At 34.0% G+C, this 27,795-nt stretch overlaps 1 protein-coding gene across 1 annotated transcript in view; it reads left to right on the top strand.

Annotated features, from left to right (window-relative positions):
- LOC115210658 (NAD-dependent protein deacetylase sir-2.1) overlaps positions 1 to 19,925 on the top strand; it is a 51,339-nt gene extending 31,414 nt beyond the window's left edge. The window contains exons 5-11 of the mRNA XM_029779314.2: positions 5,843 to 5,995; positions 7,541 to 7,688; positions 8,565 to 8,644; positions 9,867 to 10,053; positions 11,380 to 11,790; positions 15,498 to 15,638; positions 18,502 to 19,925. Coding sequence (XP_029635174.1) covers positions 5,843 to 5,995; positions 7,541 to 7,688; positions 8,565 to 8,644; positions 9,867 to 10,053; positions 11,380 to 11,790; positions 15,498 to 15,638; positions 18,502 to 19,202 — 1,821 coding nt within the window. The 3' untranslated portion in view covers positions 19,203 to 19,925. The remainder of the gene's footprint in view (positions 1 to 5,842; positions 5,996 to 7,540; positions 7,689 to 8,564; positions 8,645 to 9,866; positions 10,054 to 11,379; positions 11,791 to 15,497; positions 15,639 to 18,501) is intronic.
- Positions 19,926 to 27,795: the final 7,870 nt, after the last annotated feature.

The following is a 27,795-nucleotide window of genomic DNA, read 5'->3' as shown; positions in this document are numbered from 1 at the left end:
AGAAATTTATCACGTGAAAACATGATGTAAATAATAACTATAGAATAATTAGATAGCAAAATGTATTTTAGCTGTGAAAATAAGAAATAAACTAGATGTAATATACCATGTACTAGAAAATTCTAAATTCTCAATAATTTAAAACTAAGATACGTAAAATACATAAGATAAACTAAATTTCTATGACTTAATTTATATTCATCAATTTATTTATTTATTTTATAAACACCTTGGTTTAGTCTTATTCTAATTATATGATATTCACTACATAATCTACTGCCAATTACTCATTATACTACTACAAATTTTAACTACAACATAAATGAGGTTTTATATATACTCAAATTAGCTAAACTTATATAAGTATTTAACTTATGTCTATATTTAATTTTTCATTCATCTTGGGAATTAATCAATTTTTATTATTAGATAGTAATATCTCCATAAATTCATTTGTACATAGTAAAACAAAAATTATTACCTATTCGATAAGATTTAGCTTACAAACTATCTCCCAATTTAAATTATACTTAATTCCTTTAGATTTCAATTCCCATATATATTTTCTAAGGCCAGTAGAATTAATCAATGTTTTATTTTGAAATGAATGCATGTGTTGAGCCACCCTTAATTTAATTTTATTAGAAATCGACCCTACATAAATTGCATTTAAATTATAATTATTCCTATTAATATTATCATCAATCAAAGTCATTACACATTTATATACTACATCATCCAAATTATGTTTATTGTTAAATTTACATTTTGTCTTATCTTTACTTGTACAATTAATTGTATTCTGGTCTTTATTATTATTGGAATAATTTATATTATTGATTATTTAATTTGTTAATGTAAAACTTATTCAGCTTAAATTTATTAAAAGAAGAAATAATGTTACTTACATTATTAGTAGTAGAATAATCAACTCTAAAATTATTACTATAAAAAATGTTATTATATTTTTTATTATATATAATGAATACTTCAATTAGTTTTAATATCTCTTTAATAATGTTTGTTTTAACTTGAGCCCCATAAGGAGTAATTAACCAAATTTGTCCTTATTATTAACATTATTTTTATTTATATTATTATATTATTATTATCATTAAATGAATTAAATTTATCTTTTAGTCTGTTATTATATTATTTTTTGTATTATCACAATACCTATTATTAAAAGCATAATTACCTGAATAAAACTTATCATATTTCTTAATATTAGGTTTATTATTATAAATATCATAGGAACATTATATATTTTTATAATTATATTTACAATTATTACAGAATTTAATACTATTATTGTATCCCGCATCCTGCAAGGCTTCATTATAATAAGTTGCGTGTTTTTGGAAAATCTCAAAATTGGAAGAAAGCATCGATATTCTTTATACCTATATTATCTATCAACGATTTCTTAATTGAAGGTGGGAGATTACTATTAGCATTAATATATCTAAGGTTTTCATTAATTTTATGGAATGGTTGGGTTTTACTTTTTATTAAATTGAAATTAGCATCTAAATAATTAACATTATAGTTCTCTTTATATATAGTAATACCTAATCCATATCTTTTAAAAAAACTATATAGTTTATTCTTATATCATTCTAGTGTTCTATCTCCAACTTTAATTTTTCTAATTGAAGTTCCGATAATAAATAAATACCTACTAAATCAGTCATCTGGGCAGAATCAGGTGCCCCCATAGGTATATCAAAATAGTCTCTAGTATCCTTCCTAGCCCACAATTTATTATTATATCTAATCAACGATTTCCTAGCCGCTTTATCTACGTTAACTTCATCATAAGTCATTCCAACCTTATTCATTGTATAAATTAGTGCCTTATTGAGTACAATCTCATTTATAGAATAATAATAATTATCTATATCTATTTGAGTGAATTTATATCTATTTTTATCTTTAGTATTATTAAACCATTTTAAAGTATCATTAGTACTACTCCATAGTTTTAGATAATTAAGTTAATTTAATCTGTTAATATATTTATCTAAAATGATCTTACTTAATTTACTAGATCTGATTTACATGGAAAAATAAGTTTAACATATATATATATGTGTGTATGATTATATATATATATATATATATATATATATATATATATATTCCCGTGTCAGGCGAAGAACGAAATGTTCCCAAGATAAGAGTCTTTCTAATCTAATGTTGTGGTTGAGCTGTTTATTATTTATTATTATTATATTATTATTATTAGTATTAGTATTGCCTTTGATCCTCGGTCGAAAGTTTGCTTATTATTATTATTACTATTTTCAGCTTCGCCTCGTATTGCATATTATTTCTCCATACAGGGTTTTTTTTCAATGGTGGCCCATTTTCGCGGGGTTCCACTATTTCCCTTCTCTCTCTCCTCTTTTACGTTGTCTGCATCCCCCTCTTCCTTTGCTAAGAGCATTTTAAGCCAGCCCGTCATATTCCCGTGTCAGGCCGAAGAACGAAATGTTCCCAAGATAAGAGTCTTCTAATCTAATGTTGTGGTTGAGCTGTTTATTATTTATTATATTACTATTATTATTAGTATTAGTATTGTCCCTTTGATCCTCGGTCGAAAGTTTGCTTATTATTATTATTACTATTTTCAGCTTCGCCTCGTATTGCATATTATTTCTCCATACAGGGGTTTTTTTCAATGGCGGCCATTTTCGCGGGGTTCCACTATTTCCTTCTCTCTCTCCTCCTTTTACGTTGTCTGCCATACCCCCTCTTCCTTTGCTAAGAGCATTTTAAGCCAGCCCGTCATATTCCCGGTGCACCCACCTTGCCCACCCCCACCACCAATACCGGATATCTCTATATTTTTGCTCCATCTATACCGGATGTCGCTTCTCCCAGCACCATTATAGGTGTCTACTCTTCGAACCCCCTCTTCAATACGCTATTTCACATGCATTACCCCTCTCTTGATATCCTACGTTCTACTTGCCTAGAACCTGTCATCATTTCTCTGAACCACCCCTCCCCACTGGTGCTCCCCTATATTTCTGCCCCCCCACATAAAAAGCCACCATCCGAACGTGGCCGATGCCAGACCCCTCTGGCACCTGTGCAGGTGGCAAAGTAAAAAAACAGCACTACACTCGCGGAGTGGTTGGCGTTAGGAAGGGCATCCAGCTGTAGAAAACAATGCCAGACTAGACTGGAGCCTGGGGCAGTCCCTAGCTCCCCAGACCCCGGTCGAAACCGTCCGACCCGTGCTAGCGCGGAAAACGGACGTTAAACGATGATGATGATGATGATGATATGTATATATATGATTATATATGTATGTTTATATATGTGTATATATATGATTACATATGTATATGTTTATATATGTGTATATATATGATTAAATTTGTATATGTTTATATATATGTGTATATATATATGATTATATATGTATATGGTTATATATATATATACAAATTTGTATGTTTATAGATATGTATATATATGAATATATATGTATGTTTTATATATATATATATATATAATATACGTATGTATTATATATATATACGTATGTTATATATATATATATATATGTATATGTTTATATATACGTATGTATATATATATATATATATGTATATGTTTATATATATATATGTATATGTTTATATATATATATGTACGTATGTATATATATATATATATATATGTATATGTTATATATATATGTATACGTATGTATATATATATATATAGATGTATATGTTTATATATATATATGTATACGTATGTATTATATATATATATATATGTATATGTTTATATATATATATGTATACGTATGTATATATATATATATATATGTATATGTTTATATATATATATGTATACGTATGTATATATATATATATATATATGTATATGTATATATATATATGTATACGTATGTATATATATATATGATAATTTATGTTTATGTATGTTATATTATATATATATGATTATATATTTATGTTTATATATATATATGTATATATATGTGATATATATGTATATGTTATATACATAAATGTATATATGTGATTATATATGTATATGTTTATATACATATATATATATGATTATAGATGCCTATGTTTATATATATATATATATATATATGTGTGTGTGTGTGTGTGTGTTATATATATATATATATGACGTTTACCACATAAACTACGATGGAAAACATGAAAGCTATGGTATCTAGTCTTTTTGGTGCAGTCGTTCCTGGAGACATATTGGTTAGGTTATTTTAAGTGTTATGCAAGGATACAAAGGCTGAGAAGCACTGATTTAGTGTAACATCAAGGAAGTTATCTGTAGATAAGTGTGTAGCTTTTGTTATTTATTAACATAAAGTAGTGAATGTGTGGATAATGAGTTTTCTCAAGCTGTCTTATATGTGTTTATTAGCATTGTTGGCTAGTACTCACTCATGATCTCTGTATAGGTCAAAATCAATCTGTTACGGTACATTCCTTACTACAACAAATATATGTCTATGGTATTGTAGAAAGTTTGAGGTGTTTAGAAAATGTAGTCACTTTGAGAAATACCTGTTGCATAATTGAACTATACCATCACTGCCTTTCTTACCTAGAAATATATATATATATTTAAAACAAAACATGTCAGTTATATATTTATATATCAATATTATTATCATTTAAAGTCTGTCTTCCATGCTGGCATGGTTTGGCTGGTTTGACTGGAGTGGGCAAGCCAGAGGACTGCACCAAGGTCCACTCTCTGTTGGGCATGGTTTTTATGGATGGATGCCCTTCCACTTTGCAGAGTGTTTTGGGTGTTTTTTCCATGGCTTCAACTCCTGTGAGGTTACCAAGTAACTTGCAAGACATGACACCTTAGTTCAGTTGGGTGTGGTATTAAGAGAGGCGGCTTTATGTCAGGTATTGAGATCAGATATTTTGCTGTAGAAGAGGTACATGGCTATTCCAGCTAGAAAGGGAGAAAAGAAATGGTGTGGTGGTGGTGGTGAAGTGTCAGCAGATATCTTCAGAAAGTAAACATTAGAGAGAGAGGGAGAGAAAGAGAGAGTGAGAGTGTATGGACAGATGATTGGAAATGTAAATTCATCAGAATGTGAAAGGTTGCTGACAGTTGGTTAGAGATGGGGATTGAGGTGATAAGTGAACAGAGGTGGAGGCATGGTCAGTGGTGAATATCAGTTTAATGGGGGAGGTGAAGGAAATAGGAGTGGATCAGGAAGGAGGAGGAGGAGGATAAGTGACAATAGAAAAGAAAGCAGTGGTGTAGGGCAGTGGTTCTCCATAAGGGTTTGTATGACCCTTGGGTGTCCATATAAGAGTTTATTGCTAAAATTTATGTGCTGTAAATTGGTTATATTTCTGCAACACACAAAAAAAAAAACGTTTTAATTTTTTTCCTCCAATTTCTAATAATATTAAATTATAAATATATAACAAGATTTTTAAAACATTGAATGACTGTTAGGGTCCTATGGAGGAAAATAGGAATCAAAGGGGTCCATAACTAAAAATTGGTTTTGGACCACTGTGTGGAGCAATAGTTTAATAAAATCCATAAATTTTGTGTGTGCATCTATTTTTTTCCTATGCTGGCATAGGGTAAAAAAATAAAGATGTGAATCTTAAATGATGATGATCATAAATGGGATCTGCAAGATAGTATCTTCTGTAAGTATTAGATATATAATGTTCTGGAGATGCCATCGTTATGTCTACAATATTTAAGATTACCAAATTATTTAATATGTCTTACTGTTTTGTTTTCTTTTTCAAGTGTTTTGAAATGGCATTGAATTTTCTTGCAGGTATCTGTATCTTGTGGTATTCCAGATTTCCGGTCGCGTAATGGCATTTATGCCAGATTAGCTGTTGACTTTCCTGATCTACCTGATCCTCAAGCAATGTTTGACATCCATTATTTCCGGAATGATCCTCGGCCATTTTTTAAGTTTGCCAAAGTTAGTGATGCTTCCATTATTATTATTATTATTATTATCCATTCAGAGTTGATAAAATTAGTACCAGTTGTGTACTGTGGTTGATATATTACCCTGTCCCCCAAAATTGCCGGCTTTGTGCCAAAATTTGAAACCATTATTATTTGTTGGTGTTATTATTATTACTACTACTACTACTACTACTACTGCTACTGCTGCTGCTATTAGTGCAAGCTGGCAGATTTGCTAGAACATCAGATAAAAAGCCATGGGGTATTTGTTCCAGCTTTTTATGTTCTGAGTTAAATGTTACCAAGGTAGCTTTGCCTGTTATTCTTCTTGGGTTGATAAAATAAAGTAACCAGTTACATACTGGTCCCAATTTAATTGACTTATACTTTGTCCTCAAAATTTCTGGTCTGTGCCAATTTGTTGGTTTATTCAGGGATTGTTTTACAGTCAGATGCCCTTGCTATGGCTAACCCTTACCTGTTTTGTAAGTAAGGGATCTGTTATTTCACATGTCTGTGAAGATGTGAATTGAACAGAGAAATTGTTGACAGGAGAAGTGATAGCAACAACATTACCTGTAGCGATTGTTGTAGGGCACAAATGTAAACATAGACACATACATGGACATATATATACACACACAGGCACATGCACACTCACACACCCACACACACGCGTGTATATATATATATATATATATATATATATATATATATATACACGCGTGTGTGTGGGTGTGTGAGTGTGCATGTGCCTGTGTGTGTATATATATATATCTCTCTCTATATAAACGGCAGTTTGTCTGTGCGTGTTTCTGTGTGTCTGTTTGCTTGTACCCTCACCCTGACCACGGCTTTCAACCGATTCTGATGAAACTTGACACACACATAGCCCAATGTCATAATTCAAAACTAACGCAGTGAAAATTTCGAAAAGTTCCCCCAGTTCTGAAAAAAATCGATAAATTCGACATGGGGTCGACAATCAGAAACACAAACCGCAACTCCACCTTTTTTAACTAAAAAAAAAATTTACCATCATTTTCTTCCATTTTTTTGATATTTTTTGGCTATAACTCTCTAAAAATGCTTTATAGTTATTTCCCTTACAAACCTGAGCAACGCCGGGCGATACTGCTAGTATATATATATATAGATAGATAGATATATAAACTTTGACCATTCTAGGGCATTGCTTTGAGGAATTTCAGTTGAATGAATCAACCCCAGTACTTACTTTTTTTTAAGCTTGGTACTTATTCTATCGGCGTCTTTTGCCAAACTGCTAAGTTACAGGGACGTAAACACACCAATGCCTGCTTTTAAGTGATTTTGGGGACCTCTCCCCACCACCACCACCACCACCACCACCACACCTTTTCTATCTACCACATCTAATGTCAAGGTTTGACTAAACCCTTCAAGGCAGTGTGCCAGCCTTGAAGGGTTTTAGCCTTAGTTCTATAAGTGAAATGAAGTAAAAGACTAAAAGAATAAATAAAAAAAAATTTTTTCTTTTCATCTGAGTAAAAAGTATTTCATTGTATCCTCTCAGGAAATTTATCCCGGTCAATTTGAACCCTCAAAGTGCCACAAGTTTATCAAGTTGATTGAAGACCATAATCGCTTACTTCACAATTATACTCAGAATATTGATACCTTGGAACAGCAGGCTGGCATCAAAAAGGTTATCCAGTGTCATGGTGAGTCTTTTGTTGAATTTCTCCTTTCTTTCTCTTGTATATTGTGTGTTTTTGGGGATTAAATTTTCTTCATAATTCCACATGTGGTATTAGTAATTTGAAGAACCAATGGAAACACAGTTTCTTTAGTTTGATTGGAAGGTGACTGCCCCCACTCCTCTACCACCACCATCGCCACCAGTAGTTAAGGCCATAAGTACTGCTTCTATATTTTGGACAGTGCTGATGCTAAACATACACCCCCCCCCCTGAGACTGAGAGCCTCTTCATGATCAATACTTAGCTAGTTTTATGGTCTGTTAGGGAATGAGAATTAAATTTTCATCCAGATAGGCTGTCAGTGCATCACATATGTCATTCCTAGAGGAGCTAATACATATTCTTCATGTAGAATTTAGTGTTCTCCTGTCCAGTAGATTAGAACTCATGACCTGTATGTTTAATAGCTCACTATTTTATCTACTCAACTATTCTTTTCTACTCTAGGCACAAGGCCTGAAATTTTTGGGGAGGGGCCAGTCAATTAGATCGACTCCTGTATGCAACTGGTATTTGATTTATTGATGCCGAAAGGTTGAACAGCAATTTTGACCTTCGTGGAATTGCCTTTCATCCTTTTAGGGTCGATAAATTAAGTACCAGTTGCGTACTGGGGTCAATCTAATTGACTAACTATTTCATTGCTAATTATGCCTTGTGTATATTTGGAAGAAAAAAAAAATAACCTGGACTTTGAAAATTTGCAAAGATGTCAGATGCAAAGAAATATAGCTAAGGTGTTACCTATTGTTTAAGAAAGCTTGGGTTTCTTAAGAGTATTCTTTCAGCCTGAAATTTCATGTTCATTTTTATTTATATATTCATTTTTTGACACAGGTTCTTTTGCAACTGCCACTTGCATGAACTGCTCCAGTAAAGTTAGTGCAGCATCAATCAGAGAAGATATATTCAACCAGGTCAGTCATTTTGTGCCTTTACTGGTGTCACATGATATACTGAGTCAAGAAATTAGTTCAGTTCTAGATACCATTTGAGTTTCTAATCCATTCTACTCATGCTCACTTCACCAGTTTATTTTTTATCAAGATAAAAACTAAATGACATTGAAAAAAAAAAGACAAAGAAAAGATGTTGATGAGGCTGTTAATATGGAATTGGTGTTCCTTGTTGAATTTATAACTAATTAAAGATTTATCTTAGGCAAGGCTCTGTTCAAGAAGTTTGCTTCCCAACCACATTGTAATGGGTTCAGTCCCACTGTGGGCAAGTATCTTCAGCTTATATCTCCAAGTCAACCAAAACTCTGTGAATGGATTTGGTAGAAGGATGGCACATAAAAAGCACCATTTGAGCGTGATCGATACCTGCGTCGCCTTCCGGCACTTGTGCTGGTGGCACATGAAAAAATATTCAAGCAAGGTCGTTGCCAGTGCCGCTGGACTGGCTCCTGTGCAGGTGGCACATAAAAAGCACCATTTGAGCGTGGCTGCTGCCAGTACCACCTGACTGGCCCTTGTGCCGGCGGCACGTAAAAGCACCCACTACACTCTCAGAATGGTTGGCGTGAGGAAGGGCATCCAGCTGTAGAAACTCTACCAGATCAGATTGGAGTCTGGTGCAGCCATCTGGTTTGCCAGATCTCAGTCAAATCATCCAATCCATGCTAGCATGGAAAGCGGACGTTAAATGATGATGATGATGAATGGATTTTGTAGAACAAGTTTGGTTGACAGAAACTGAAAGAAGCCTGTTGCGCGCACGTGTATGTGTGTGTGTGTGTGCGTGTGTGTGTGTGTGTCACCTTGTCTTGACATTGTGTTATTGTTGTAAATGAATGTCATTCATTTTCAACATTCTGAGAAAACATGTCTGACCATGGGGAAATATTACTTTGCTTGAAAGAAGTAAGGGCTGGCAATAGGAAAGGTATCCGACCATAGAAAAATCTACCTTGAACTCCATTCATGAATGGAAAAGTTGGATATTAAAATGATGATGTTTCACATCGTTTTGATTCAAAATATTTTTGTTTTTTTTCTCAAGCTCACCACTTATTTTACTTCATAGATTTCCAATTTTCTGTTTTTCACTTCTCTACAGTGTAAAAGATTTTGTCATAGTTTTGTGTCTATCTCTGAAGGAGTTCTGAATGTTTTTTTTTTGCTTTGCTACCAACAGGTAATTCCTCGATGTCAGGTATGTCGCCCAGAATGTACATCTGCTATAATGAAACCTGATATTGTTTTCTTTGGAGAAAACCTCCCTGAACATTTTCACCATCAGATGGCAGAGGACAAAGAGCAATGTGATTTATTAATTGTAATTGGTTCTTCGATGAAAGTTCGACCAGTTGCTCTAATTCCAAGTGAGTATTTACATTAAACCTATAACTCAGTAATTCCAGATACTTGTGTTTTCACATTACTTTTGCAAGTAAAGGACCCACTTGAAATGTTAGTCCTAGTGTCTACTTGATTACATGGGACACCAATATACATATGATCTTTTATATTTCCACTGAGGCAATGACAAATGACCAAAACCTAGCACCCATTACACTCTTGGAGTGGTTGGCATTAGGAAGGGTAACCAGCCATAGAAATCATACCAAATCAGACTGGAATCTAGTGCAGCCCTTCAGCTTACCAGCACTAATTAAACCATCCGACCCATGCCAGCATGGACAGTGGATGTTAAATGATGATGATGACTTATGTTTATAATGTTGCAGTTCATCACCAACCTACCAGTTCTAGAGATTGTCCTCCTATGTCGGACAGTTTTCTGAATTCTGTAGTCCGTGCTGGTAAGCCTAGTTCTAACTTTAACCATTGATTTAGCCAATACAAAATAATGGCAGTATGCCCCATTTTTTCTGTGGTTTCAAAGTCTAGTAGAATATAAAAAAAAATCTCTGACTTAAAGTACAAGTAAGGGCTGGCATCAAGAAAAAGTATACAGCTGTAAAATACTACCTCAAATAAGTCCCCATCCAAATCATAGTAGCATGGAAATACAGACATTAAACATACAGATCTTGTTTTTCTAAATTCATGATGTAATTAATATGTTTGTGAAATAACCAATTAAATTCATCACCATCATTATTTTAACACCCACTCATATCTGACCCATGCTGGCATTGCTCAGATAGGATTTGTTGAAGCAGATTTTCTACAGCTGGATGCTTTTCTTGTCACCATCTCTCACCTGTTTTCAAGAAACAAAGGACACTGTTTGTATGGTGGTGATACTCATTTACAACTATCGTGCATGCAACTGTGCGCATGCACACACACACACACACACACACACACACACACATGATGGGCTTCTTTCAGTTTACATCTGCCAGATCTATTCACATCACTTTAGTTGGCTCAGGGCTGTAAAATGTGCTCAAGGTGCCATTTAGTGGAACTGAGTTCAAAACCATGTGATTGAGAAGCAAACTTATTACCCACACAGCCTGCACCAAGATATGTGTTTTAGATATGTTTTTTTGTAATTGTTAATTTAAAAAATTTTAATTAATATTTTTTTCACTGTTATCTTTACTGCAAATTGTTTATTGTTTGTTAAAAAAAACAAAACAAAATAAAACAAAAGACAATGATTGTGTATCTATTTCTGTTATCAATCAGTTTCTGTTTTTTTTTTATTGCTGATTCACTGCAATTTGTTTTTCCAGATTACATTCCTGCACATGTACCCCAGATCCTCATCAATAGAGAACCTTTGAAGCACATGACCTTTGATGTGGAATTGTTAGGGGATGGAGACATAATTGTGAACGATCTTTGTAAACGCCTTGGCGAGGGCTGGAAAGAAGCCTTCTGTGATTCCGGGCCTTCTTTTACACAAATAAGGAAGGACCAACTTGAAACTCCTTCTCTAAAACCAGAACTGAAAGAAACGGGGAAAGGTTTACAGAACTCGCTATTCTCATCTCCTTTAAAACCAAATGATGTTCATGCCCCCTCATCAGATATTACAAAAGACTGTTTACATGACACACATTCAATTGTTCCTCCTGAAAACACAAACGGACAGGACAGTTTGTCTGCAAGTAATAACACACACCTCATTTCACATTCATTGTGTAAGTAGTGTCAGAGGCAACTTTCTTCGATTTAAAAATTTGCTATTAATTTTTATATCCATAATCTTAATTCTCAAGTTTATTTTTGAATTGCTCAAGAAAGCTTATAAACATAAATTAACAAAATTATATGCATAGGCACAGGTGTGGCTGTATGGTAAGAAGCTTACCTTCCAGCCACATGGTTTCAGGTTTAGTCTCTCTGTGTGACACCTTGGACAAGTGTCTTCTGCTATGGTTCCAGGTTGACCAAAGCCTTGTGAGTGGATTTGATTGACAGAAACTGAAAGAAGCCTGTCGTGTGTGTGTAACTGTCTCATTGAATTCGTATGATAGTTGTAAAACAAGTGTCAGCATCATGCAAGCAGTGTTTTTCTTTTACAATCTTCCATGAAAATATGTCTGGCCATGGAGAAATTATTATCTTACTTGGAAATGGGTGAGGGTTGGTGACAAGAAGGGAATCTGGCCACAGGAAATCTGCCTCAACAAATTTTGTCTGACCCATGTGTGCATGGCTAAGATGTTAAAATGATGATGATATGGACTTGAAACAATATTAGATTAAAATAACAATGTGTGGATAACATCTATGTTGTGTATACAAATTTGTTATGGGACTGGTTGTAATATTTTGTCTTGGAGAAGCATCTCAAAGAAACTTGTATGTTAAAAAAAAACAGAACTTACTCAGAGTGATATTGGCATATCATTTGACCCAGTGTTTTAACCTCATTTGGTCTCCAGTGATGAACATCTCTGGATATTCTGAGCTAAGCTGGAAAAGGTTTTGCTAATGAAATCACTAAGCAAAATATTCACTGATTTGTGCAAAAGCTGGCTAGGCTAGAATTAAATGAACTTCTACTTTTGAAACAGCATTAGATTAAAATACTGGCATGTACAACGTTAAAAGCACCATCCAATCATGGCCGTTTGCTAGCCTCGTCTGGCACCTGTGCAGGTGGCACGTAAAAAGCACCCACTACACTCATGGAGTGGTTGGCGTTAGGAAGGGCATCCAGCTGTAGACACACTGCCAGATCAGACTGGACCTGGTGCAGCCTTCTGGCTTCCCAGACCCCAGTTGAACCATCCAACCCATGCTAGCATGGAAAATGGACTTTAAATGATGATGATATAATTGTGAAAGAGCACTTGCTGTTATATTTTATCTCAGAGAAACTTCTCAAAGAAAATTGCATGTTAAAATGCACTGTACTCACTTGGAATGTCATTGACAGATTGTGACACAGTGTTTCAACTTCATCTGGTCTTCTCAGTGACAAAAAATACTGTGTATGTATTTCCTTAGGTCGTTGCCAGTCCCGCTGTGCTGGCTCCTGTGCAGGTGGCACGTAAAAAACACCATTTGAGCGTGGCCATTGCCATTACTGCCTGACTGGTCCTCGTGCTGGTGGCACGTAAAAGCACCCACTACACTCTCAGAGTGGTTGGCTTTAGGAAGGGCATCCAGCTGTAGAAACCCTGCCAGATCAGATTGGAGCTTGGTGCAGCCATCTGGTTTGCCAGATCTCAGTCAAATTGTCCAACCCATGCTAGCATGGAAAGCGTACGTTAAACAATGATGATGATGATAACAGACCCACAAAACAGCCTCCATATGCCTGTTAGAAATAGAAACCAAATCTGACTCAGATACTCCCTAATGTCATAGCTTACAGATAGATTGGACAATATAGTCCTTAACATACCAAAAAGACAAAAATCAAAAAAACATCTAGTATACCTTTGATAAAGGAACTACACATTGGTTAATGTAATCCAAGATTCACTGTTTTAAACAAAGACAAGAAGGTTACAGCAGGAATACCTTTATCATAGGTTTCCTTGATCAGTATTGACCTTGGTCTAAACAATAACACACTGGTATAAGAAACACTAACCTTTTTATTTTCTCCCCAGAGATATCTTTCTGGTAGATAAGTAAAATATGTATTTTTCAACTATATAAGTGCAAGCTTAACTGTGGTAAAAAGTTTGCTCCCTTGCCATGTGGCTTTGGGTTCAGCCCCACTGCGTGACGCTTTGGGTGTCTTCTGCTATAGTTCTTGGTTGACCAAAGCCTTCTGAGTGGATGTTGTTGATAGAAACTGAAACAAGCCTGTCATGTATATGTATATGTGTGTTACTGTATCCTTGTCTTGACATCACTTGATAAATGTAAATGAAAGTTACCATCATGCAAGCTGTATCCATTATCAATCTGCCATGAAAACATGTCTGGTCATGAAGAATTATTACCTTACCAGGAAATAAATGAGGGTTGGTGACAGGAAGGACATCCAGCCATAGAAAATCTGTTTCAACAAATACTGTCCAACACATATAAGTATGGAAAAGTGGATATTAAAAATGATAATAATGATGATGATTTATTGCAATAAATGATCCAGTATATATAACACAGAAATTTTTTGATATTTCCGTATCGGTTTTCATTAGTCTACTGGATGAAACAGGTTGTGAATGTGCAGACATAGTTACTTGAACCAAGTTGTTAGAGTTAGAAAAAGCAACAACAACAAATTTTTTTATTTAAATCTTTAACCTCACCCCACATCAAGTAAGTCCATGCACACATACACATGTGTGATTTAAAAAAAAAAACATATTTGCTAGCAGAAAAGTATGCTATTAGAATAAATGATCTTTTACAAATCTCTTTAATCACATGCATACACATACACTCAGCATGAGCAATATACCTTTATAGAGAGTGAAAACAGCAACAAAAAAATATTTAAATATTTAACCCCCACCTGCATCAAGTGAATTTGTGTGTGTGTGAGAAAAAACATTTACTAACAGAAAAGTATGCTAATAAAATAAATTCTTTTACGTACCTTTTTTTTAATCACTCTGTTGCCCTAATGAAATTCCTTACACACATGCTTACATACACACTGACAAACACATACTCAGCATGAGCAATATACATTTATAGAGAGCGAAAAAGTTTACCAAGAAAAAATGAAAGAGGTAGACAAATTTTAAAATTAAGTAAAAATTTTCAAATTTGGTATACTGGTGTACTTTTTCATGCTGAATCTGAGTTATTCATTCATTCTAGAAAAATTTTAGAAAGATGTTAGAGGTTTATGGTTTGATTTTTAACCACAAATATACATATGTGACTATGACAACAGTATTTTTATTTCTCAGTACCATTGTTAAAAACATTTAGTTAACTCACTGAGGTACCACTGCTGAAAATAAAAAATTTCTTATTTTAAAAGAAGTAGCTCAGCCATCATCATCTTCATTATCATTATTTAGCATCTGCTTTCCATGCTGGCATGGGTTAAATAGTTTGACTGGAACTGGTAAACTGGAGAGCTGTATCAAATTCCAGTCTGATTTGGCATAGTTTCTATGGCTGGATGCCCTTCCTAACACCAACCACTGCAATAATGTAACAAATGCTTTTTATGTGCCACCGGCACTGGTGCTTTTATATACCACTGGCACGGGTGCTAGTTATGTGATACCAGCATTGGCCACAACTATGATTTCACTTTGCTTTGGTTTTAGATATATGTTTTTGTGGGATTGATAATGAAACCAAAGCAATCTAGGAAATTACAAAAATACACATGGATATCTTGAGTAAAGCAAAATAAATATGTAAATGCTTAAATGTTGTTTTACCTATATTTTAATTTAATTCCTCTGTCTTGTTCCAGCTCCAGCAAAGAACAGTTGTGAAGAAAATAATGATGAACAAAGCAAGAATGAAGAGAACGGTGAAAATGCTGACATCAGAAGCTTTTTTAACAAGAAGCCTGAGAAAATACTGAAGCAGAGCTTAGGAAAGCAGTTAAAAGGTTTGTAGCTTGAGTGTTAAGACAGAATATTATAGGTGCTGTGTAGTTAAGAAACCTCATGGTTTCAAGGTCCAGTCCCACTGTTTGGTATCCTTGTGCAAGTATCTTATACTCTAACTCCAGACTAGCCATTGCCTTCTGAGTGAAATTGGTTGACAGAAACTGTAAGAAATCTCATTGTATATGTTTGTGTGTGTATATTTGCACTGCTATATGGTTTTTAGCTTGTTTGGATTTTGAATCTTGCAAGTAATGGTATGATTTTTCTCTGTTTTCTTAGTCTATATTATTAAATATATAATATTATACCTTGACTTCTGTGTGGGTGTTGATCCCTGTTGACAGGTCACTAGTATATCAATGTAGTTACCTAAATTAAGTGCTCATTTAAGTGGTCAGGGGTTGTGACATTGCTTTGGTGTGGTGGTTGGTATAATTATATGGTTTACAACAGATACTATGTTTGAATCCCAGGTGATGTTACAACTTCTTTCCAAGTTGTAGAAACCATACCAAAACACACATGGAGCCTGAACAGCCTTCGACTGACCAGCTCCTGTCAAACTTTCCAACCCATGGAAAATGGACGTTAAATGATGATGAAGATGATGATATATAGTTCAAATTTACAGAAAAATGACGAAGACGGGATCAACTATCAGATGTATTAGTTTGATGCTTAGGATATGAAGGAGAAAGAGAGAGGCAGGCAGGCATGTCTTCTTCTACAGCTTTGGGCTGGTGAAGCCCATCTGAGTGGATTGCTCATCATAATTTTTTTTAATGTCTGTTTTCCATGCTGGTATGGGTTGGATGGTTTGACAGGAGTTGACTAACTGGAAAGCTGCCCAGTCTCCATTTGTCTGTTCTGGCATGCTTTCTATGGCTGGATGCCCTTTCTAAGGCTAACTGCTTTTCAGAGTGCTGGGCGCATTTTATGTGGCACTGGCATGGGTGCTTTGTACGTGGAGCTGGTATGAGTGCTCTGAGTGTATTTGGTACATGGCACTGGTTTGGTGCTTAATGTGTGACATCAACATGTGTGCTTTGTACATGGCACTGGGATGGGTGCTTTGTATGTGACACTGGCTTGGGCACTTTGTATGTGGAGTTGGCACAGATGCTTTGAATGTGGCATTGGCTTGGGGGATTTGATTGTCAGAAACTGGAAAAAGTTAGGTGTTCTGTGCACAAGGCACCCAGTACACTCTGTGAAGTGGTTGGTGTTAGGAAGAGCATCCAGCTATAGAAACTGTGTCAAAGCAGATATTGAAGCTGGTGTTGTCCTCTGGTTCACTGGCTCCTGTCAAACCATCTAATCCATGTCAGCATGGAAAATGGTCATTAAAAAAATTAATGATAATGTATGTGTGTATCTGTATATATGTCTATATATGTATGTGTGTACATATATACTCTTGTCTTGTAATCTGGTGATGGTTGTAAGAGAGCATCACAATTATACAGGCAATGTTCTTTGTTTCTTGTCTTCCATGAGAAACATATCTGACCATGGGAAACATTATTTTGCATGGAAACAGGTTAAGGTTGGCAACAGGAAAAGCACCCAGCCATAGAAAACCTGCTTCAACAAATTCCCTCTCACTCATGCAAGCATAGAAAAGTAAACATTAAATGATATATACATATACAGTGTGTATGTGTGTGTTTACATCTCTCTCTGCCGCTCCCAAACAGTTGAAGGTATCAGGGGGAGAGGTAGACCCAGGAAGACATGGGATGAGGTAGTCAAGCATGACCTCAGAGCGTTGAGCCTCACAGAGGCAATGGCAAAGGACCAAGATCTCTGGAGATATGCTGTGACTGCAAAGACCCGGGCTGCTTCCTGTACCAGTCCGCATAGCCCCTGCCCATTCAAAGTACCTTGGATTCCAGAACATCCCGCTGTGCTTGAGGAGACCTATTGAGTCAAGTACATGAACATCGAAAGAAATATCAATGGAGATAGTAGTTGTGATACCTGTGCCGGATGGCACATAAAAAGCACCATCCGAACGTGGCCGATGCCAGCGCTGCCTCGACTGGCTTCTGTGCCGGAGGCACATAAAAAGCACCATCCGAACGTGGCTGATGCTAGCGCTGCCTTGACTGGCTTCCGTGCCGGTGGCACGTTAAAAGCACCAACCGATCATGGCCGATGCCAGACTCCCCTGGAACCTGTGCCGGTGGCACGTAAAAAGCACCCACTACACTCGCGGAGTGGCTGGCGTTAGGAAGAACATCCAGCTGTAGAAACACTGCCAGATCAGACTGGAGCCTGGTGCAGCCCCTGGCTTCCCAGACCCCGGTCGAACCGTCCAACCCGTGCTAGCGCGGAAAACGGACGTTAAACGATGATGATATATATAATTACAAGCACAACGCCCCCCCCCCGTGCAATGGACGGTGCTGAATTGTGAAACATTTAAACCAAATTTTCTTAAAACAACTTGTCCGACCGTCCCATAGGCCTCTCCTTTGAGAAACACTTATTTAACCTAAATTTGAGATACCAGCAAAAGAAGAAAAACAATTTTATTTACACAAATATGCTTTATAGATCGCATTCTCACCTGGAATCGATTTTTGTAAATTTTTTCAAGACTTATACACACCCTGATACCGTCGGTATCTACATATCAAATTTGAACACAATTGGAAGGAGGATGCCCGAGATCCTAGAAGACACACACACAGGCAGACAGAACGGATTTTATATAATAGATATATATATATTTATATATGTATATATATATATATATATGGCTGATTGTATTTGTATATCTTCATGTACACATGTAAATTTGTATCTATCTATTTATGTATGTTAATATATTTTATATATGATGTATTTTCCTTCCAGAGAACCAAGTGCTATTTCTAGCACCTAGTCAGTATGTCTACCCTGGTGCAGAAATCTATTCTGAAGATGAAGAAATGATCTTTGAATCTGACAGTCATCAGTCTGTAAGCAGTTGCAGTTGGGATAATTTCTCTGACGAAGACAATGGCAATGATGGTGGCCCCATGAAAAATGGTTTTGAAAGCTCTGATGCTTCTGCTTTGAATAGTGTTCCCTCTAATGTTGATATGTCTACTGAAAATCATCATCCCAGTGAGCATATTGACAGTTGTGCACTTGATGCTGATTTAAATGTACCCCCTCATTTAGAAAATATGGAAGGTGTTGCAACTACGATTTCCTCCCTTAGTTCATTCAACAAACAATTAGATGTCTGTCAGAACAAAGAACATCTTGAAAACGAGCAAGAGGACATGAAAGATGTGTGCAAAGAAAACTTTCTCCGACTTAGTGACAGTAATAAACAGAACGGTTACGCTGTTGATGGTGAGTCAATAGAAGACAGGTTGTCTGCTGTACCTTCTTACATTAGTCGAGAATGCACGGAAAACACACAGCATAACGAGATCTCTTTGACTGATGACAAAATGCATCATATACGAATGGACACATGTTCTAACAGTCCTATTCAAACGGAACCAACTGCCAAATCATTATTAGCAGAAGTAGAATCCACCACTGAAGACATTGATAAAACATAAGGGTGTTTCTATAGGTTGTGTGTTGCAATGTATGTGTTGTAAGGTTAAAAAAAAAAATGTAAAAAACAAATAAAAAGACAAAAATATAACAGAGCCAGAAAGATAAAATTTCAAAAACAAATACCCCTACTAAATCACTGTCTTATGTAATGTCCTTTAAACTCTTCTTTATTTATTTTTTTTTTTTCATTGCACTTTCATTTCATCTCTGCCCTTCCACCCCTATGAAAAAGAAAACAAATACTAACCCTTGATAATACGCTAACACTAAAAACTAAACTCAGTGACTAATGGGATTGACATATGGGCATTAATTTGACAGCTGACCACACACATACATACACACAAAACCCTCTTGGGACAGTGGTCACTTGTTAGATAAAATAACAGACCAATATGGAAACTGTATAAAAATTTAAAAAAAAAACAAAATTTAAAAGATTGTAAACAAACCAAACCAGAAAATAAGACAAAAGCATATAAAAAAAATAATAAAACTGTCACAAACTCTTAATACAAAACCAAAAGTATTTCTTTTGTCATGAAAAAAAAATACAACTTGTTATTCTCTCTATATTTATTTTAGCTGAAAATTATTACAAAAATAAAATAAGAAAAAAAAATCAAACAGATCACCCCTTCCCCTAAAAAATGGGAAAAAAATTTGAATGTCTTGGGCTTAAATGAGACAACTCACTAAATATATAAAAACAAGCAAAAAAAAAAAAGAAAAAATCATGTGTCTCTTTATACTATATTCTTTCATGATTTCAATTCTGAAAGTTACCATCAGTTTTTCATTTGTAAAGAATTTGGATTTTGACCTCCTCTGTATGGATTCTCGGCAAATAATCTTTCAAAAGACCTTGTTCTAAAAAATTTTTTTTCTCCTTTTTTTTTTCATTTAATATACAGTTGTAACACTTCTGATATAACTTACAGAGAGCAGATGAGAAAGTGAGAGAAAGAGAGAGAGAGAGAGGGAGTGAGAGAAAGAGTAAGTGAGTGAATGTGTGAGAGTGATTATATGGAGCAGAAGAAAAGAGAATGAATGGAGAAGCAAAAAGTAAAAAAAAAATATTTAAAAAAAAAAGCAAAACGAAACAAAAAATGACACATTAACAAAATGTTTTTCATTTTCAAATAACAAAAACTATTTATATTTGGTGCTGATCTGCTGTTTCTCTTTCAAATGTTTCTTCAATGATGAAACTTTGATCTGATTAGGACATGATAACATGATAGGACAAACAAACTCTGTTATACATTATTTATATATATATATATAATATTGTATGCATGCAGATACTATATGTGCGTGTGTTGTGTGTATGTATGTATATAAAGCACACATATATGTTTACAGATTTTGTGTGTGTGTGTGTGTATGCATGTTTATATAAAAAAATATATAAATTGTATGCATACAAATACTGTATATGTGTGTATACATATGCTCACAATATACATACTGTATATGTACATTGTGCATGTATGTATATATGTATGTGTATACACACATTGTGTGTATGTATAGGTGTATTTGTATATATATATGGAGGTATGTGTGTGTATATAAGTGTGCGTGTATATATATATAGGTATATGATTGTATGTATGTATATATATATAGATATCTATATAATATGGGTGTATATTTGTTATACATAAATTTGTGTAAGTAATGTATGTGTATCTTTTTTGTATGTGTGTGTGTGTATATATATATATATATATATATTATATATATATATATATATATAATGATGATGATGATGATATATAAATGTTTGTGTGTGTAAGATTGATAGGTGTTTATAAAATAACTTCTGCTCCCCAAAAGTGATTTACTCCAACAGAAAATAAATCCTAAAAGGGAGCCCCACTGGGAAAATAGAGCAATAAATGGGATTTACATACATTCATAACTGTTTGGAACTTATAATGCTCATTCTCTTATTTGCAGCCTATTACATTACAAGAAAATCCTCTGTAAAATGGACACCCTCAGGCAGATAGAAAGTATTTTGATAATGATCTACTTTAGATCTCATTAGGTGGGTTATTTCTAGACATTGCCTTTAGCTTTTACGTTGCTCTGTCAAATCTAATGATTATTTATTGATATTGGTTTTGAATTAATCGTGCACTATCTTGTAGCTTTGAGATTTGGATGAGGCTTTTGCTTATTTTTAGAACAGCATTGTCAGGTAGGTGAAAGAGGTCAGTTGGGTTCAGTTTTAACATAAAACAGGTAGAATATTTGAGCCAGATATATCTGGTTTAAATGCTAAAGGATTAAATACTGCCCAGAACAAAAATTGCAGAATAACAAAACCTGGAATTTTTTTTTTATATAGTCATTCAGTGGTTCAGTGTTATCTTTAAGGAGGAAGAATTTGCTGGAAGTGTTTTGCAAAATAATTTTTGCTGAATTGTTATCTGTGTAATTATATGAATGATAGTATCCTTTTATAATTTGAATCATGGTAAAATAATTTTGGTCATTTTTGGTCATTTGCAATATTATTGTTAACGCTTTTGCTATTATATTTCTCTTGAAATAGACTGACCTTGTTTCAGTTAATTTTAGAAGCAATGAAGAATTCAGTAAAATAACTTTGTCATTATTAAGCAAGTGTTTGGAACAAATCAGCATGAAATTTTAACAGGTTTTAATTCAGGTCACTTTTAAACAGAAGGATAGTGTTACAGAACCAAGAACACTCTCAGTTGGGTTGGAATCAAAAGGGTTAAATTGATTTAGAAAACAAAAATTGTTTTCTCCTAGTATCAGTCTTTAAGTCTTAAATTTATGTCAATAATACTGAATAATACTCTTTTAAGTTGTTGAATTAAAGATATTGCATGGTTCATTGACATCTCAGAATAAAACTTCTTTTTCGGCAAGAAATTACAAAATTGACTGGCAAAAGAATAAAAGAAGTGTGCATTTCAATCTTTGTGTATTTGGTGGCTGCTTTACCTAATTTGCATATTCTTGGAATTTAATACTACAAGTTTGCATATTATATCTTATGAATTTTTGCTACTTTCAAGATTGTTTTGCATTTGATCAAGTTAAAGTGTTGAGCTAAAACTTTTGGAGTCATAACCTCAAAGTTCTTTTAGAGTAAGTGTTATGAAATGATGCAACTCTGCTATTGAAAATAATGACTGTTTGATGTGTCTATTGTTAGTCTGCCATGTTGGGTTTAGGACAAGTCTATTCTGATATTTGGAACATTAGTTTGAATCCATTGAAAATATATTCTTTTCAAGAGATCTTAAAATCTGAAGAACTCTCCTCTGTGTCTTCAGTAATTCAGTCTCTCATCTGCATTTTCAATCTCTCCTTTAACTTTAATCTTTCTTCTGTGTCTTCCATTGGTTCAACATTTAGCTTTATTTGTGACATCATACATTAGCAGGAATATTATGAATAGGAATAGGAATCTAGTGGTACTGGCCATTCATTCTGGTTAAAATACACATCCAAAAAGAATATGTGTGGTATATGCAGTAGAAACACAATAGCAAAAATCCTGGAAGATTAACCAACAAGCGTTCCATTCAAATTCTCTAGAAAACAATGCTCATTCAGGCAAATAAAGCTGCTGCAAAAGGAACGCTCATAGCAACAGAAACGGGATGGAGATTTCTGTTTTAAGTTGCTGTATGAATATTTAGTCATTGATATCTCAAACTAAAATATCATTCAGTAAGCTGTTTTAATTGCCTTCAAGTATCTTTATAAACAGGGACAGAATCTCTCCCCCCCCACCTTCCGCATTGCTGTTTACTATGATTAGTTATTTCACTCCGCATCAGTAATTTGTTTTTTCAGTTGCCTTTTCTCACTATTTTAGACACTCTGTCTCTGTTACACTTTCTCTTTCTATTTCTCTTTTTGCTTTAATATACGATATGTGTCTTCTTGTTTTCTTATTACCATAATATTTGTTAAAAAATGATAGCCTATTACTACTAATAGTACCTGTTAAAATGATGGGTTTTTTATTACTATCATAGTACTTGGGTTTATTTTTTATCATTACCATAGCACCTGTCAATAATGATTACATTTATTTCTTATTACTACCATAGCACCTGTCAAAAATGGAGTTTATTTATTACTACCATAGTACCCGTCAAAATTATGCAGATTTTTGTTACTATCATAGTATCTTTCAGTAATTGTTAATCTTTATTTCAGACCTTGCTCTATTTTCTTCTTGAGTTTGTTTGTCTTCTTTCAGTTCTTTTTACTTTGAGCTTCTGTTTCTTTTGTGTTTCTTGTATTTCTCCTTTCTTTCCTTGCCACCTTTCCTTTCTTACTTGTTCTATCTCTTTCACTTCTTTCTTTCATCCTTTCCTATATTTAACTGCCTGTTTCACTTGACTGTTGTCTATTTCTCTTTCTTTCTCAATCTCCCACATCTATTTATCTATTAATTTACCTCTCTTTATAATTCTCAGTACTTCTCTCAGTATAGCTTTTGCTTTTTTTTTCCACATTCCTATAGTGTGGCAGAAAGAGATAAATCAGCAAATATGCACACATATCCAAACAAAAAAATGGAGCTGTGAATTTTTGTTTTATAATATTGATTAATCAAGTATTGAAGTCAATATAATCAGCTGTCTCTCTTCAAATTTCTGGCCTTGTTCTAGTATTAGAAATTATTGTTGTTATAGTTATTATTATTGCTGTTGTGGCGAACTTGTAGAACATTGGACAAAATGCTTGGCATATTATTATTATTATTATTGCTGTTTGTTGTAGTGAGCTTGTAGAGCATTGGATAAAATGCTTGGCATTTTTTCTAGCTCTTTATGTTCTGAGTTCAAATTCCATCAAGGTGAACTTTGCTTTTCATCCTTTTGGAGGTGATAAAATAATTTCCAGTTGAGTGCTTAGATCAAGGCAATTGACTTACCTGCTCTCCTAAAATTTCAGGCTTTATGCCTCTAGTAAAAGAATTATTATTTAAAGGTAGTGAGCTTGTACAATTGTTAGCATGCCAGACAAAATACTTGGCAGTATTTCTTCTGGCTTTACTTTCTGAGGTTGACTTTGCCTTTCATCCTTTCAGAGTTGCTAAAATAAGTACTAGTTCAGCACTGGGGTCAGTGTAATTGACTTACCCTGTCCCCTAAAATTACTGGCCATTTGTCAAAATTTGAAACTGTTATTATTATTATCATTGAGAGCAGTGGACTGACAGAACTGGTAGGGCAATAAACAGAATGCCTTTCAGAAGTTATGACTGTTTAGAGTCTGAGTTCAAATTCTTCCTGGGTCAAAGAAAAATGGTTATGAATTTACAGAAAAATAAGAAGAAAGGGTAGATATAATTGATTATATCACTATCCAAAATTTTGAATCATTGTGTTGTGTTAGCAATTATCATGTGTGTCATTTTTTTTTCATTGGAACCAGCCTCATGTTTTCTTGATATCTTTTTCATATTCATGAAATTAATTGAATTTATAAAATGCAGTTAGGGACTTTGAATTAGGACATAATCTTAGAATGTGGATATATTAAAATAATTTATTTACATCATTATTATATATATATTATGGAAAAGAGTGACTTTGGAGCTTTTGCTTACTAGCTGTTATCAGACTGATGACAGCTCATAAGCTGAAACTTTGAAGTCACTGTCAACCCTTTCCTTATAAAAATTAATATTTATTTTACTAAATAGTATTGAGTGATCCTTCAATATAATGTTAAATTGTTTTTATATATAATATCTCTCAATATTCATACATGCTTTTGCTTATTAAACAGCTGTTTCAAAATGGTTAAATTAAGTGATTAAGATTACTAGTCAATAAAAATATAAGTTATTTTATAAACACCTGATATGTATGTGTGTGGTATATGTGTATACACATTTGTATTTATATGTATATACACATATGATATAAATATATGTTGATAAACATATTTGTATAAAAATTATCATAACAACACTACCTTCTGAACTAATGATGCTTTATAAGCTGTGTATGCAAGGAAAAACAACCGCAGGAATCACTTGTATACATGTGTGTGTGTATGAGTGTGAGCATTTATATATGTGTATATACATATGTTGTGTGTGCCAAATAATTTAGTAATTGGATCAAAGTCTTATATGAATTAGACAATTCTTTGAGGCTAACTTACAAATTGTTTTGTTGCTATGCTAACAATTTGTTTTAATCACAGCTCATTGTCTTCTTTTTATTGTTGTTTTAATCTTTTGGTATAAGGGAATACATTCCTAGAAGTTGCTATGCCATAAAAGTGGGCCTGACTTAACTCAATCTTTGTACTTCTACCCAAGGATTCTTTTCTTCCAGACATCATGGTTTGTGCTATAAACTTTTTAGTTTTCTACTGATGTACACCTTGTCATTCTGCTGAGTTGTTGATGGGATTATCTTGCATTAAAAGAGTGATGAGATAGATGGATTATAGATGAAGTTGAAAGAGAGAACTTGAGTCTAAGCAAATTTCCTTGGGTAGAGAATTTTAGTAATTTTCTTGATTTTTAAAAAAAAATCTTTTTCAAATTCCACCAAGGTCAGCTTTGCCTTTCATTCTTTCAGGGTTGATAAAATAAGTACCAGTTGAGCACTGTGATTGACTATCCCCCTCCTGCAAAATTTCTGGCTTTGTGCTTATAGTAGAAAGAATTATTATTATTAAGGCATTGAGCCAGCTAAATCATTAGCATGCCAGGCAAAATGCTCAGCAGTATTTCGCCTGTCGCTATGTTCTGAGTTGAAATTCCACCATGGTCGACCTTGCCTTTCATCCTTTCAGGTTTGGTAAATTAAGAACCAGTCAAGTACTAGGGTTGATTTGATCAGCTATCCCTCGCCCCTTAAATTCCAGGCCTTGTGCTTCTAGTAAAGTTGAGTGCTGAGAGGGCCGATGTAATCAACTATCCCCCTCCCCTAAAATTTTAGACCGTGTGCTTATAAAAAAGATTTCTTTCTTTTGAAATAAACTTCTACAATTTTCCTCTTTTAATCACAGTTGTAGAAATCAGAAAATATTGTCCTGAATAATGTCTTGCACTTGGCTAGTGATGCTTGTGTCCTTACAGAAACTGCAAAAAATCACAAGTCGTTGAATTGGTCTCAAATTTCATTTGAGGTTGTGAACCAGCTTTGAATACATCAGGACTGATGAAGAGAGGAAACTTTAAATGCATAAGTAAATCAAAACTAGCAAATTGATGGATTTAGTTTTCTGATTTTAAGGGATTGATCTATGAATTATGCTCATTGTTTTGGAAACTACAATCTTAAGTATAGTACTCTTGGATAGATCATTTCTCGGTAAAAGACAGAAGTTTGAAGTGGCAGTATTGTTTTGACAGACATGTGAAAAAGTCCAAAGAGTATCCAACCTCTTCTGCTAGGAATATTTATCTGCTGTCAGTTATGTATAAGTTGATGTTTAGTGATAAGACTCATCTTTGAGAGGAACCTTTTAAGAAATAGTCTTGGCACTAGATAAAGGCTTAAGGATAAGGGTGTATATATTGTCAGACAAGTACATATTTTTTGTGTAAACAAGGTGGTAGTGAAAGGATTAGAGGGGCTATAATGTGAATTCTCCTTTCTATGATACTTCATACAGTTGATTCAAAGAGAGAGAGAGAGAGAGAAAGCAAAGAAATAGACCCCAAAGGAATGAAGAGCAAAGTTGGTCACAATGGGATTTCAACTTAAGAGTACAGAGTGCCAAAATACACCAGATATTTTATCCAATACTGTTGTGGCTTGCCGTATTCCCCATCTTTAGTTTATACTGAAAATGTTAAGTTTCCTTTTGTTGTGAAAAGTAACATCTGAACAAGATTCATTAGTCTGTAAATCTGAAAGCAATTCTGACTCACTGTCTGACTGATTTGTTCTTAAGTATTGAATATACTACTGTAAGTCATGTTAGGAAACCCTTGGACATCTGTTCCCTTAATTGATAAGAAAATTATTAAATTATTATGATAGATCTTATTGACTTGTGGGAGCTACATTCTGTGTTGGTGAAAAATTAGAATTTATTTCTGCTGTTTCTTGTGAATCCATAGAACTTTTCAGTGTTTTCTACAGTGGTGTTTTGTGTCACTTCTTAAATCAGCCATCATTTCAAGCATATCTTATATACATGGTTCTGAAAAGATGTCAAATTATGTACTGTCATTTGTTCACTGTCTGTGAATGTTTCATTATTATCTCAAGGAGTTTGTATGATATTTTGTGATGAAGTGCTGCTGTGGCATTAATCAGTGACACTTCACTCTCTTCTTTAATTCTTTTTTAAATATATCCTTTCATTGCATTAGTTATTTCTCTTTTATGTTCCCTCTGATGTTCCATAACAAAGGACTCTTATTCAACTTGAATGGTAAGAAAACTGTTCACAGTATACAGTTCTATGGTAGCTTCTTGAACACACCACTATAGCAACAAATGCACTAGGTAGCTTTGTTTGTTTCTTCATCCAGTTCTGACATGATGCTGTGTTGTTAACCAATTGTGTTATGAATGAGAAACTGTTCAAGGAGTACTTAGTGATAGCTTT

The sequence above is a fragment of the Octopus sinensis genome, linkage group LG4 (assembly GCF_006345805.1).
Source record: "Octopus sinensis linkage group LG4, ASM634580v1, whole genome shotgun sequence".
NCBI lineage: Eukaryota > Metazoa > Mollusca > Cephalopoda > Octopoda > Octopodidae > Octopus > Octopus sinensis.
Note: the sequence above shows the minus strand (reverse complement) of the source record. Positions and strands in the feature narration are given on the sequence as shown.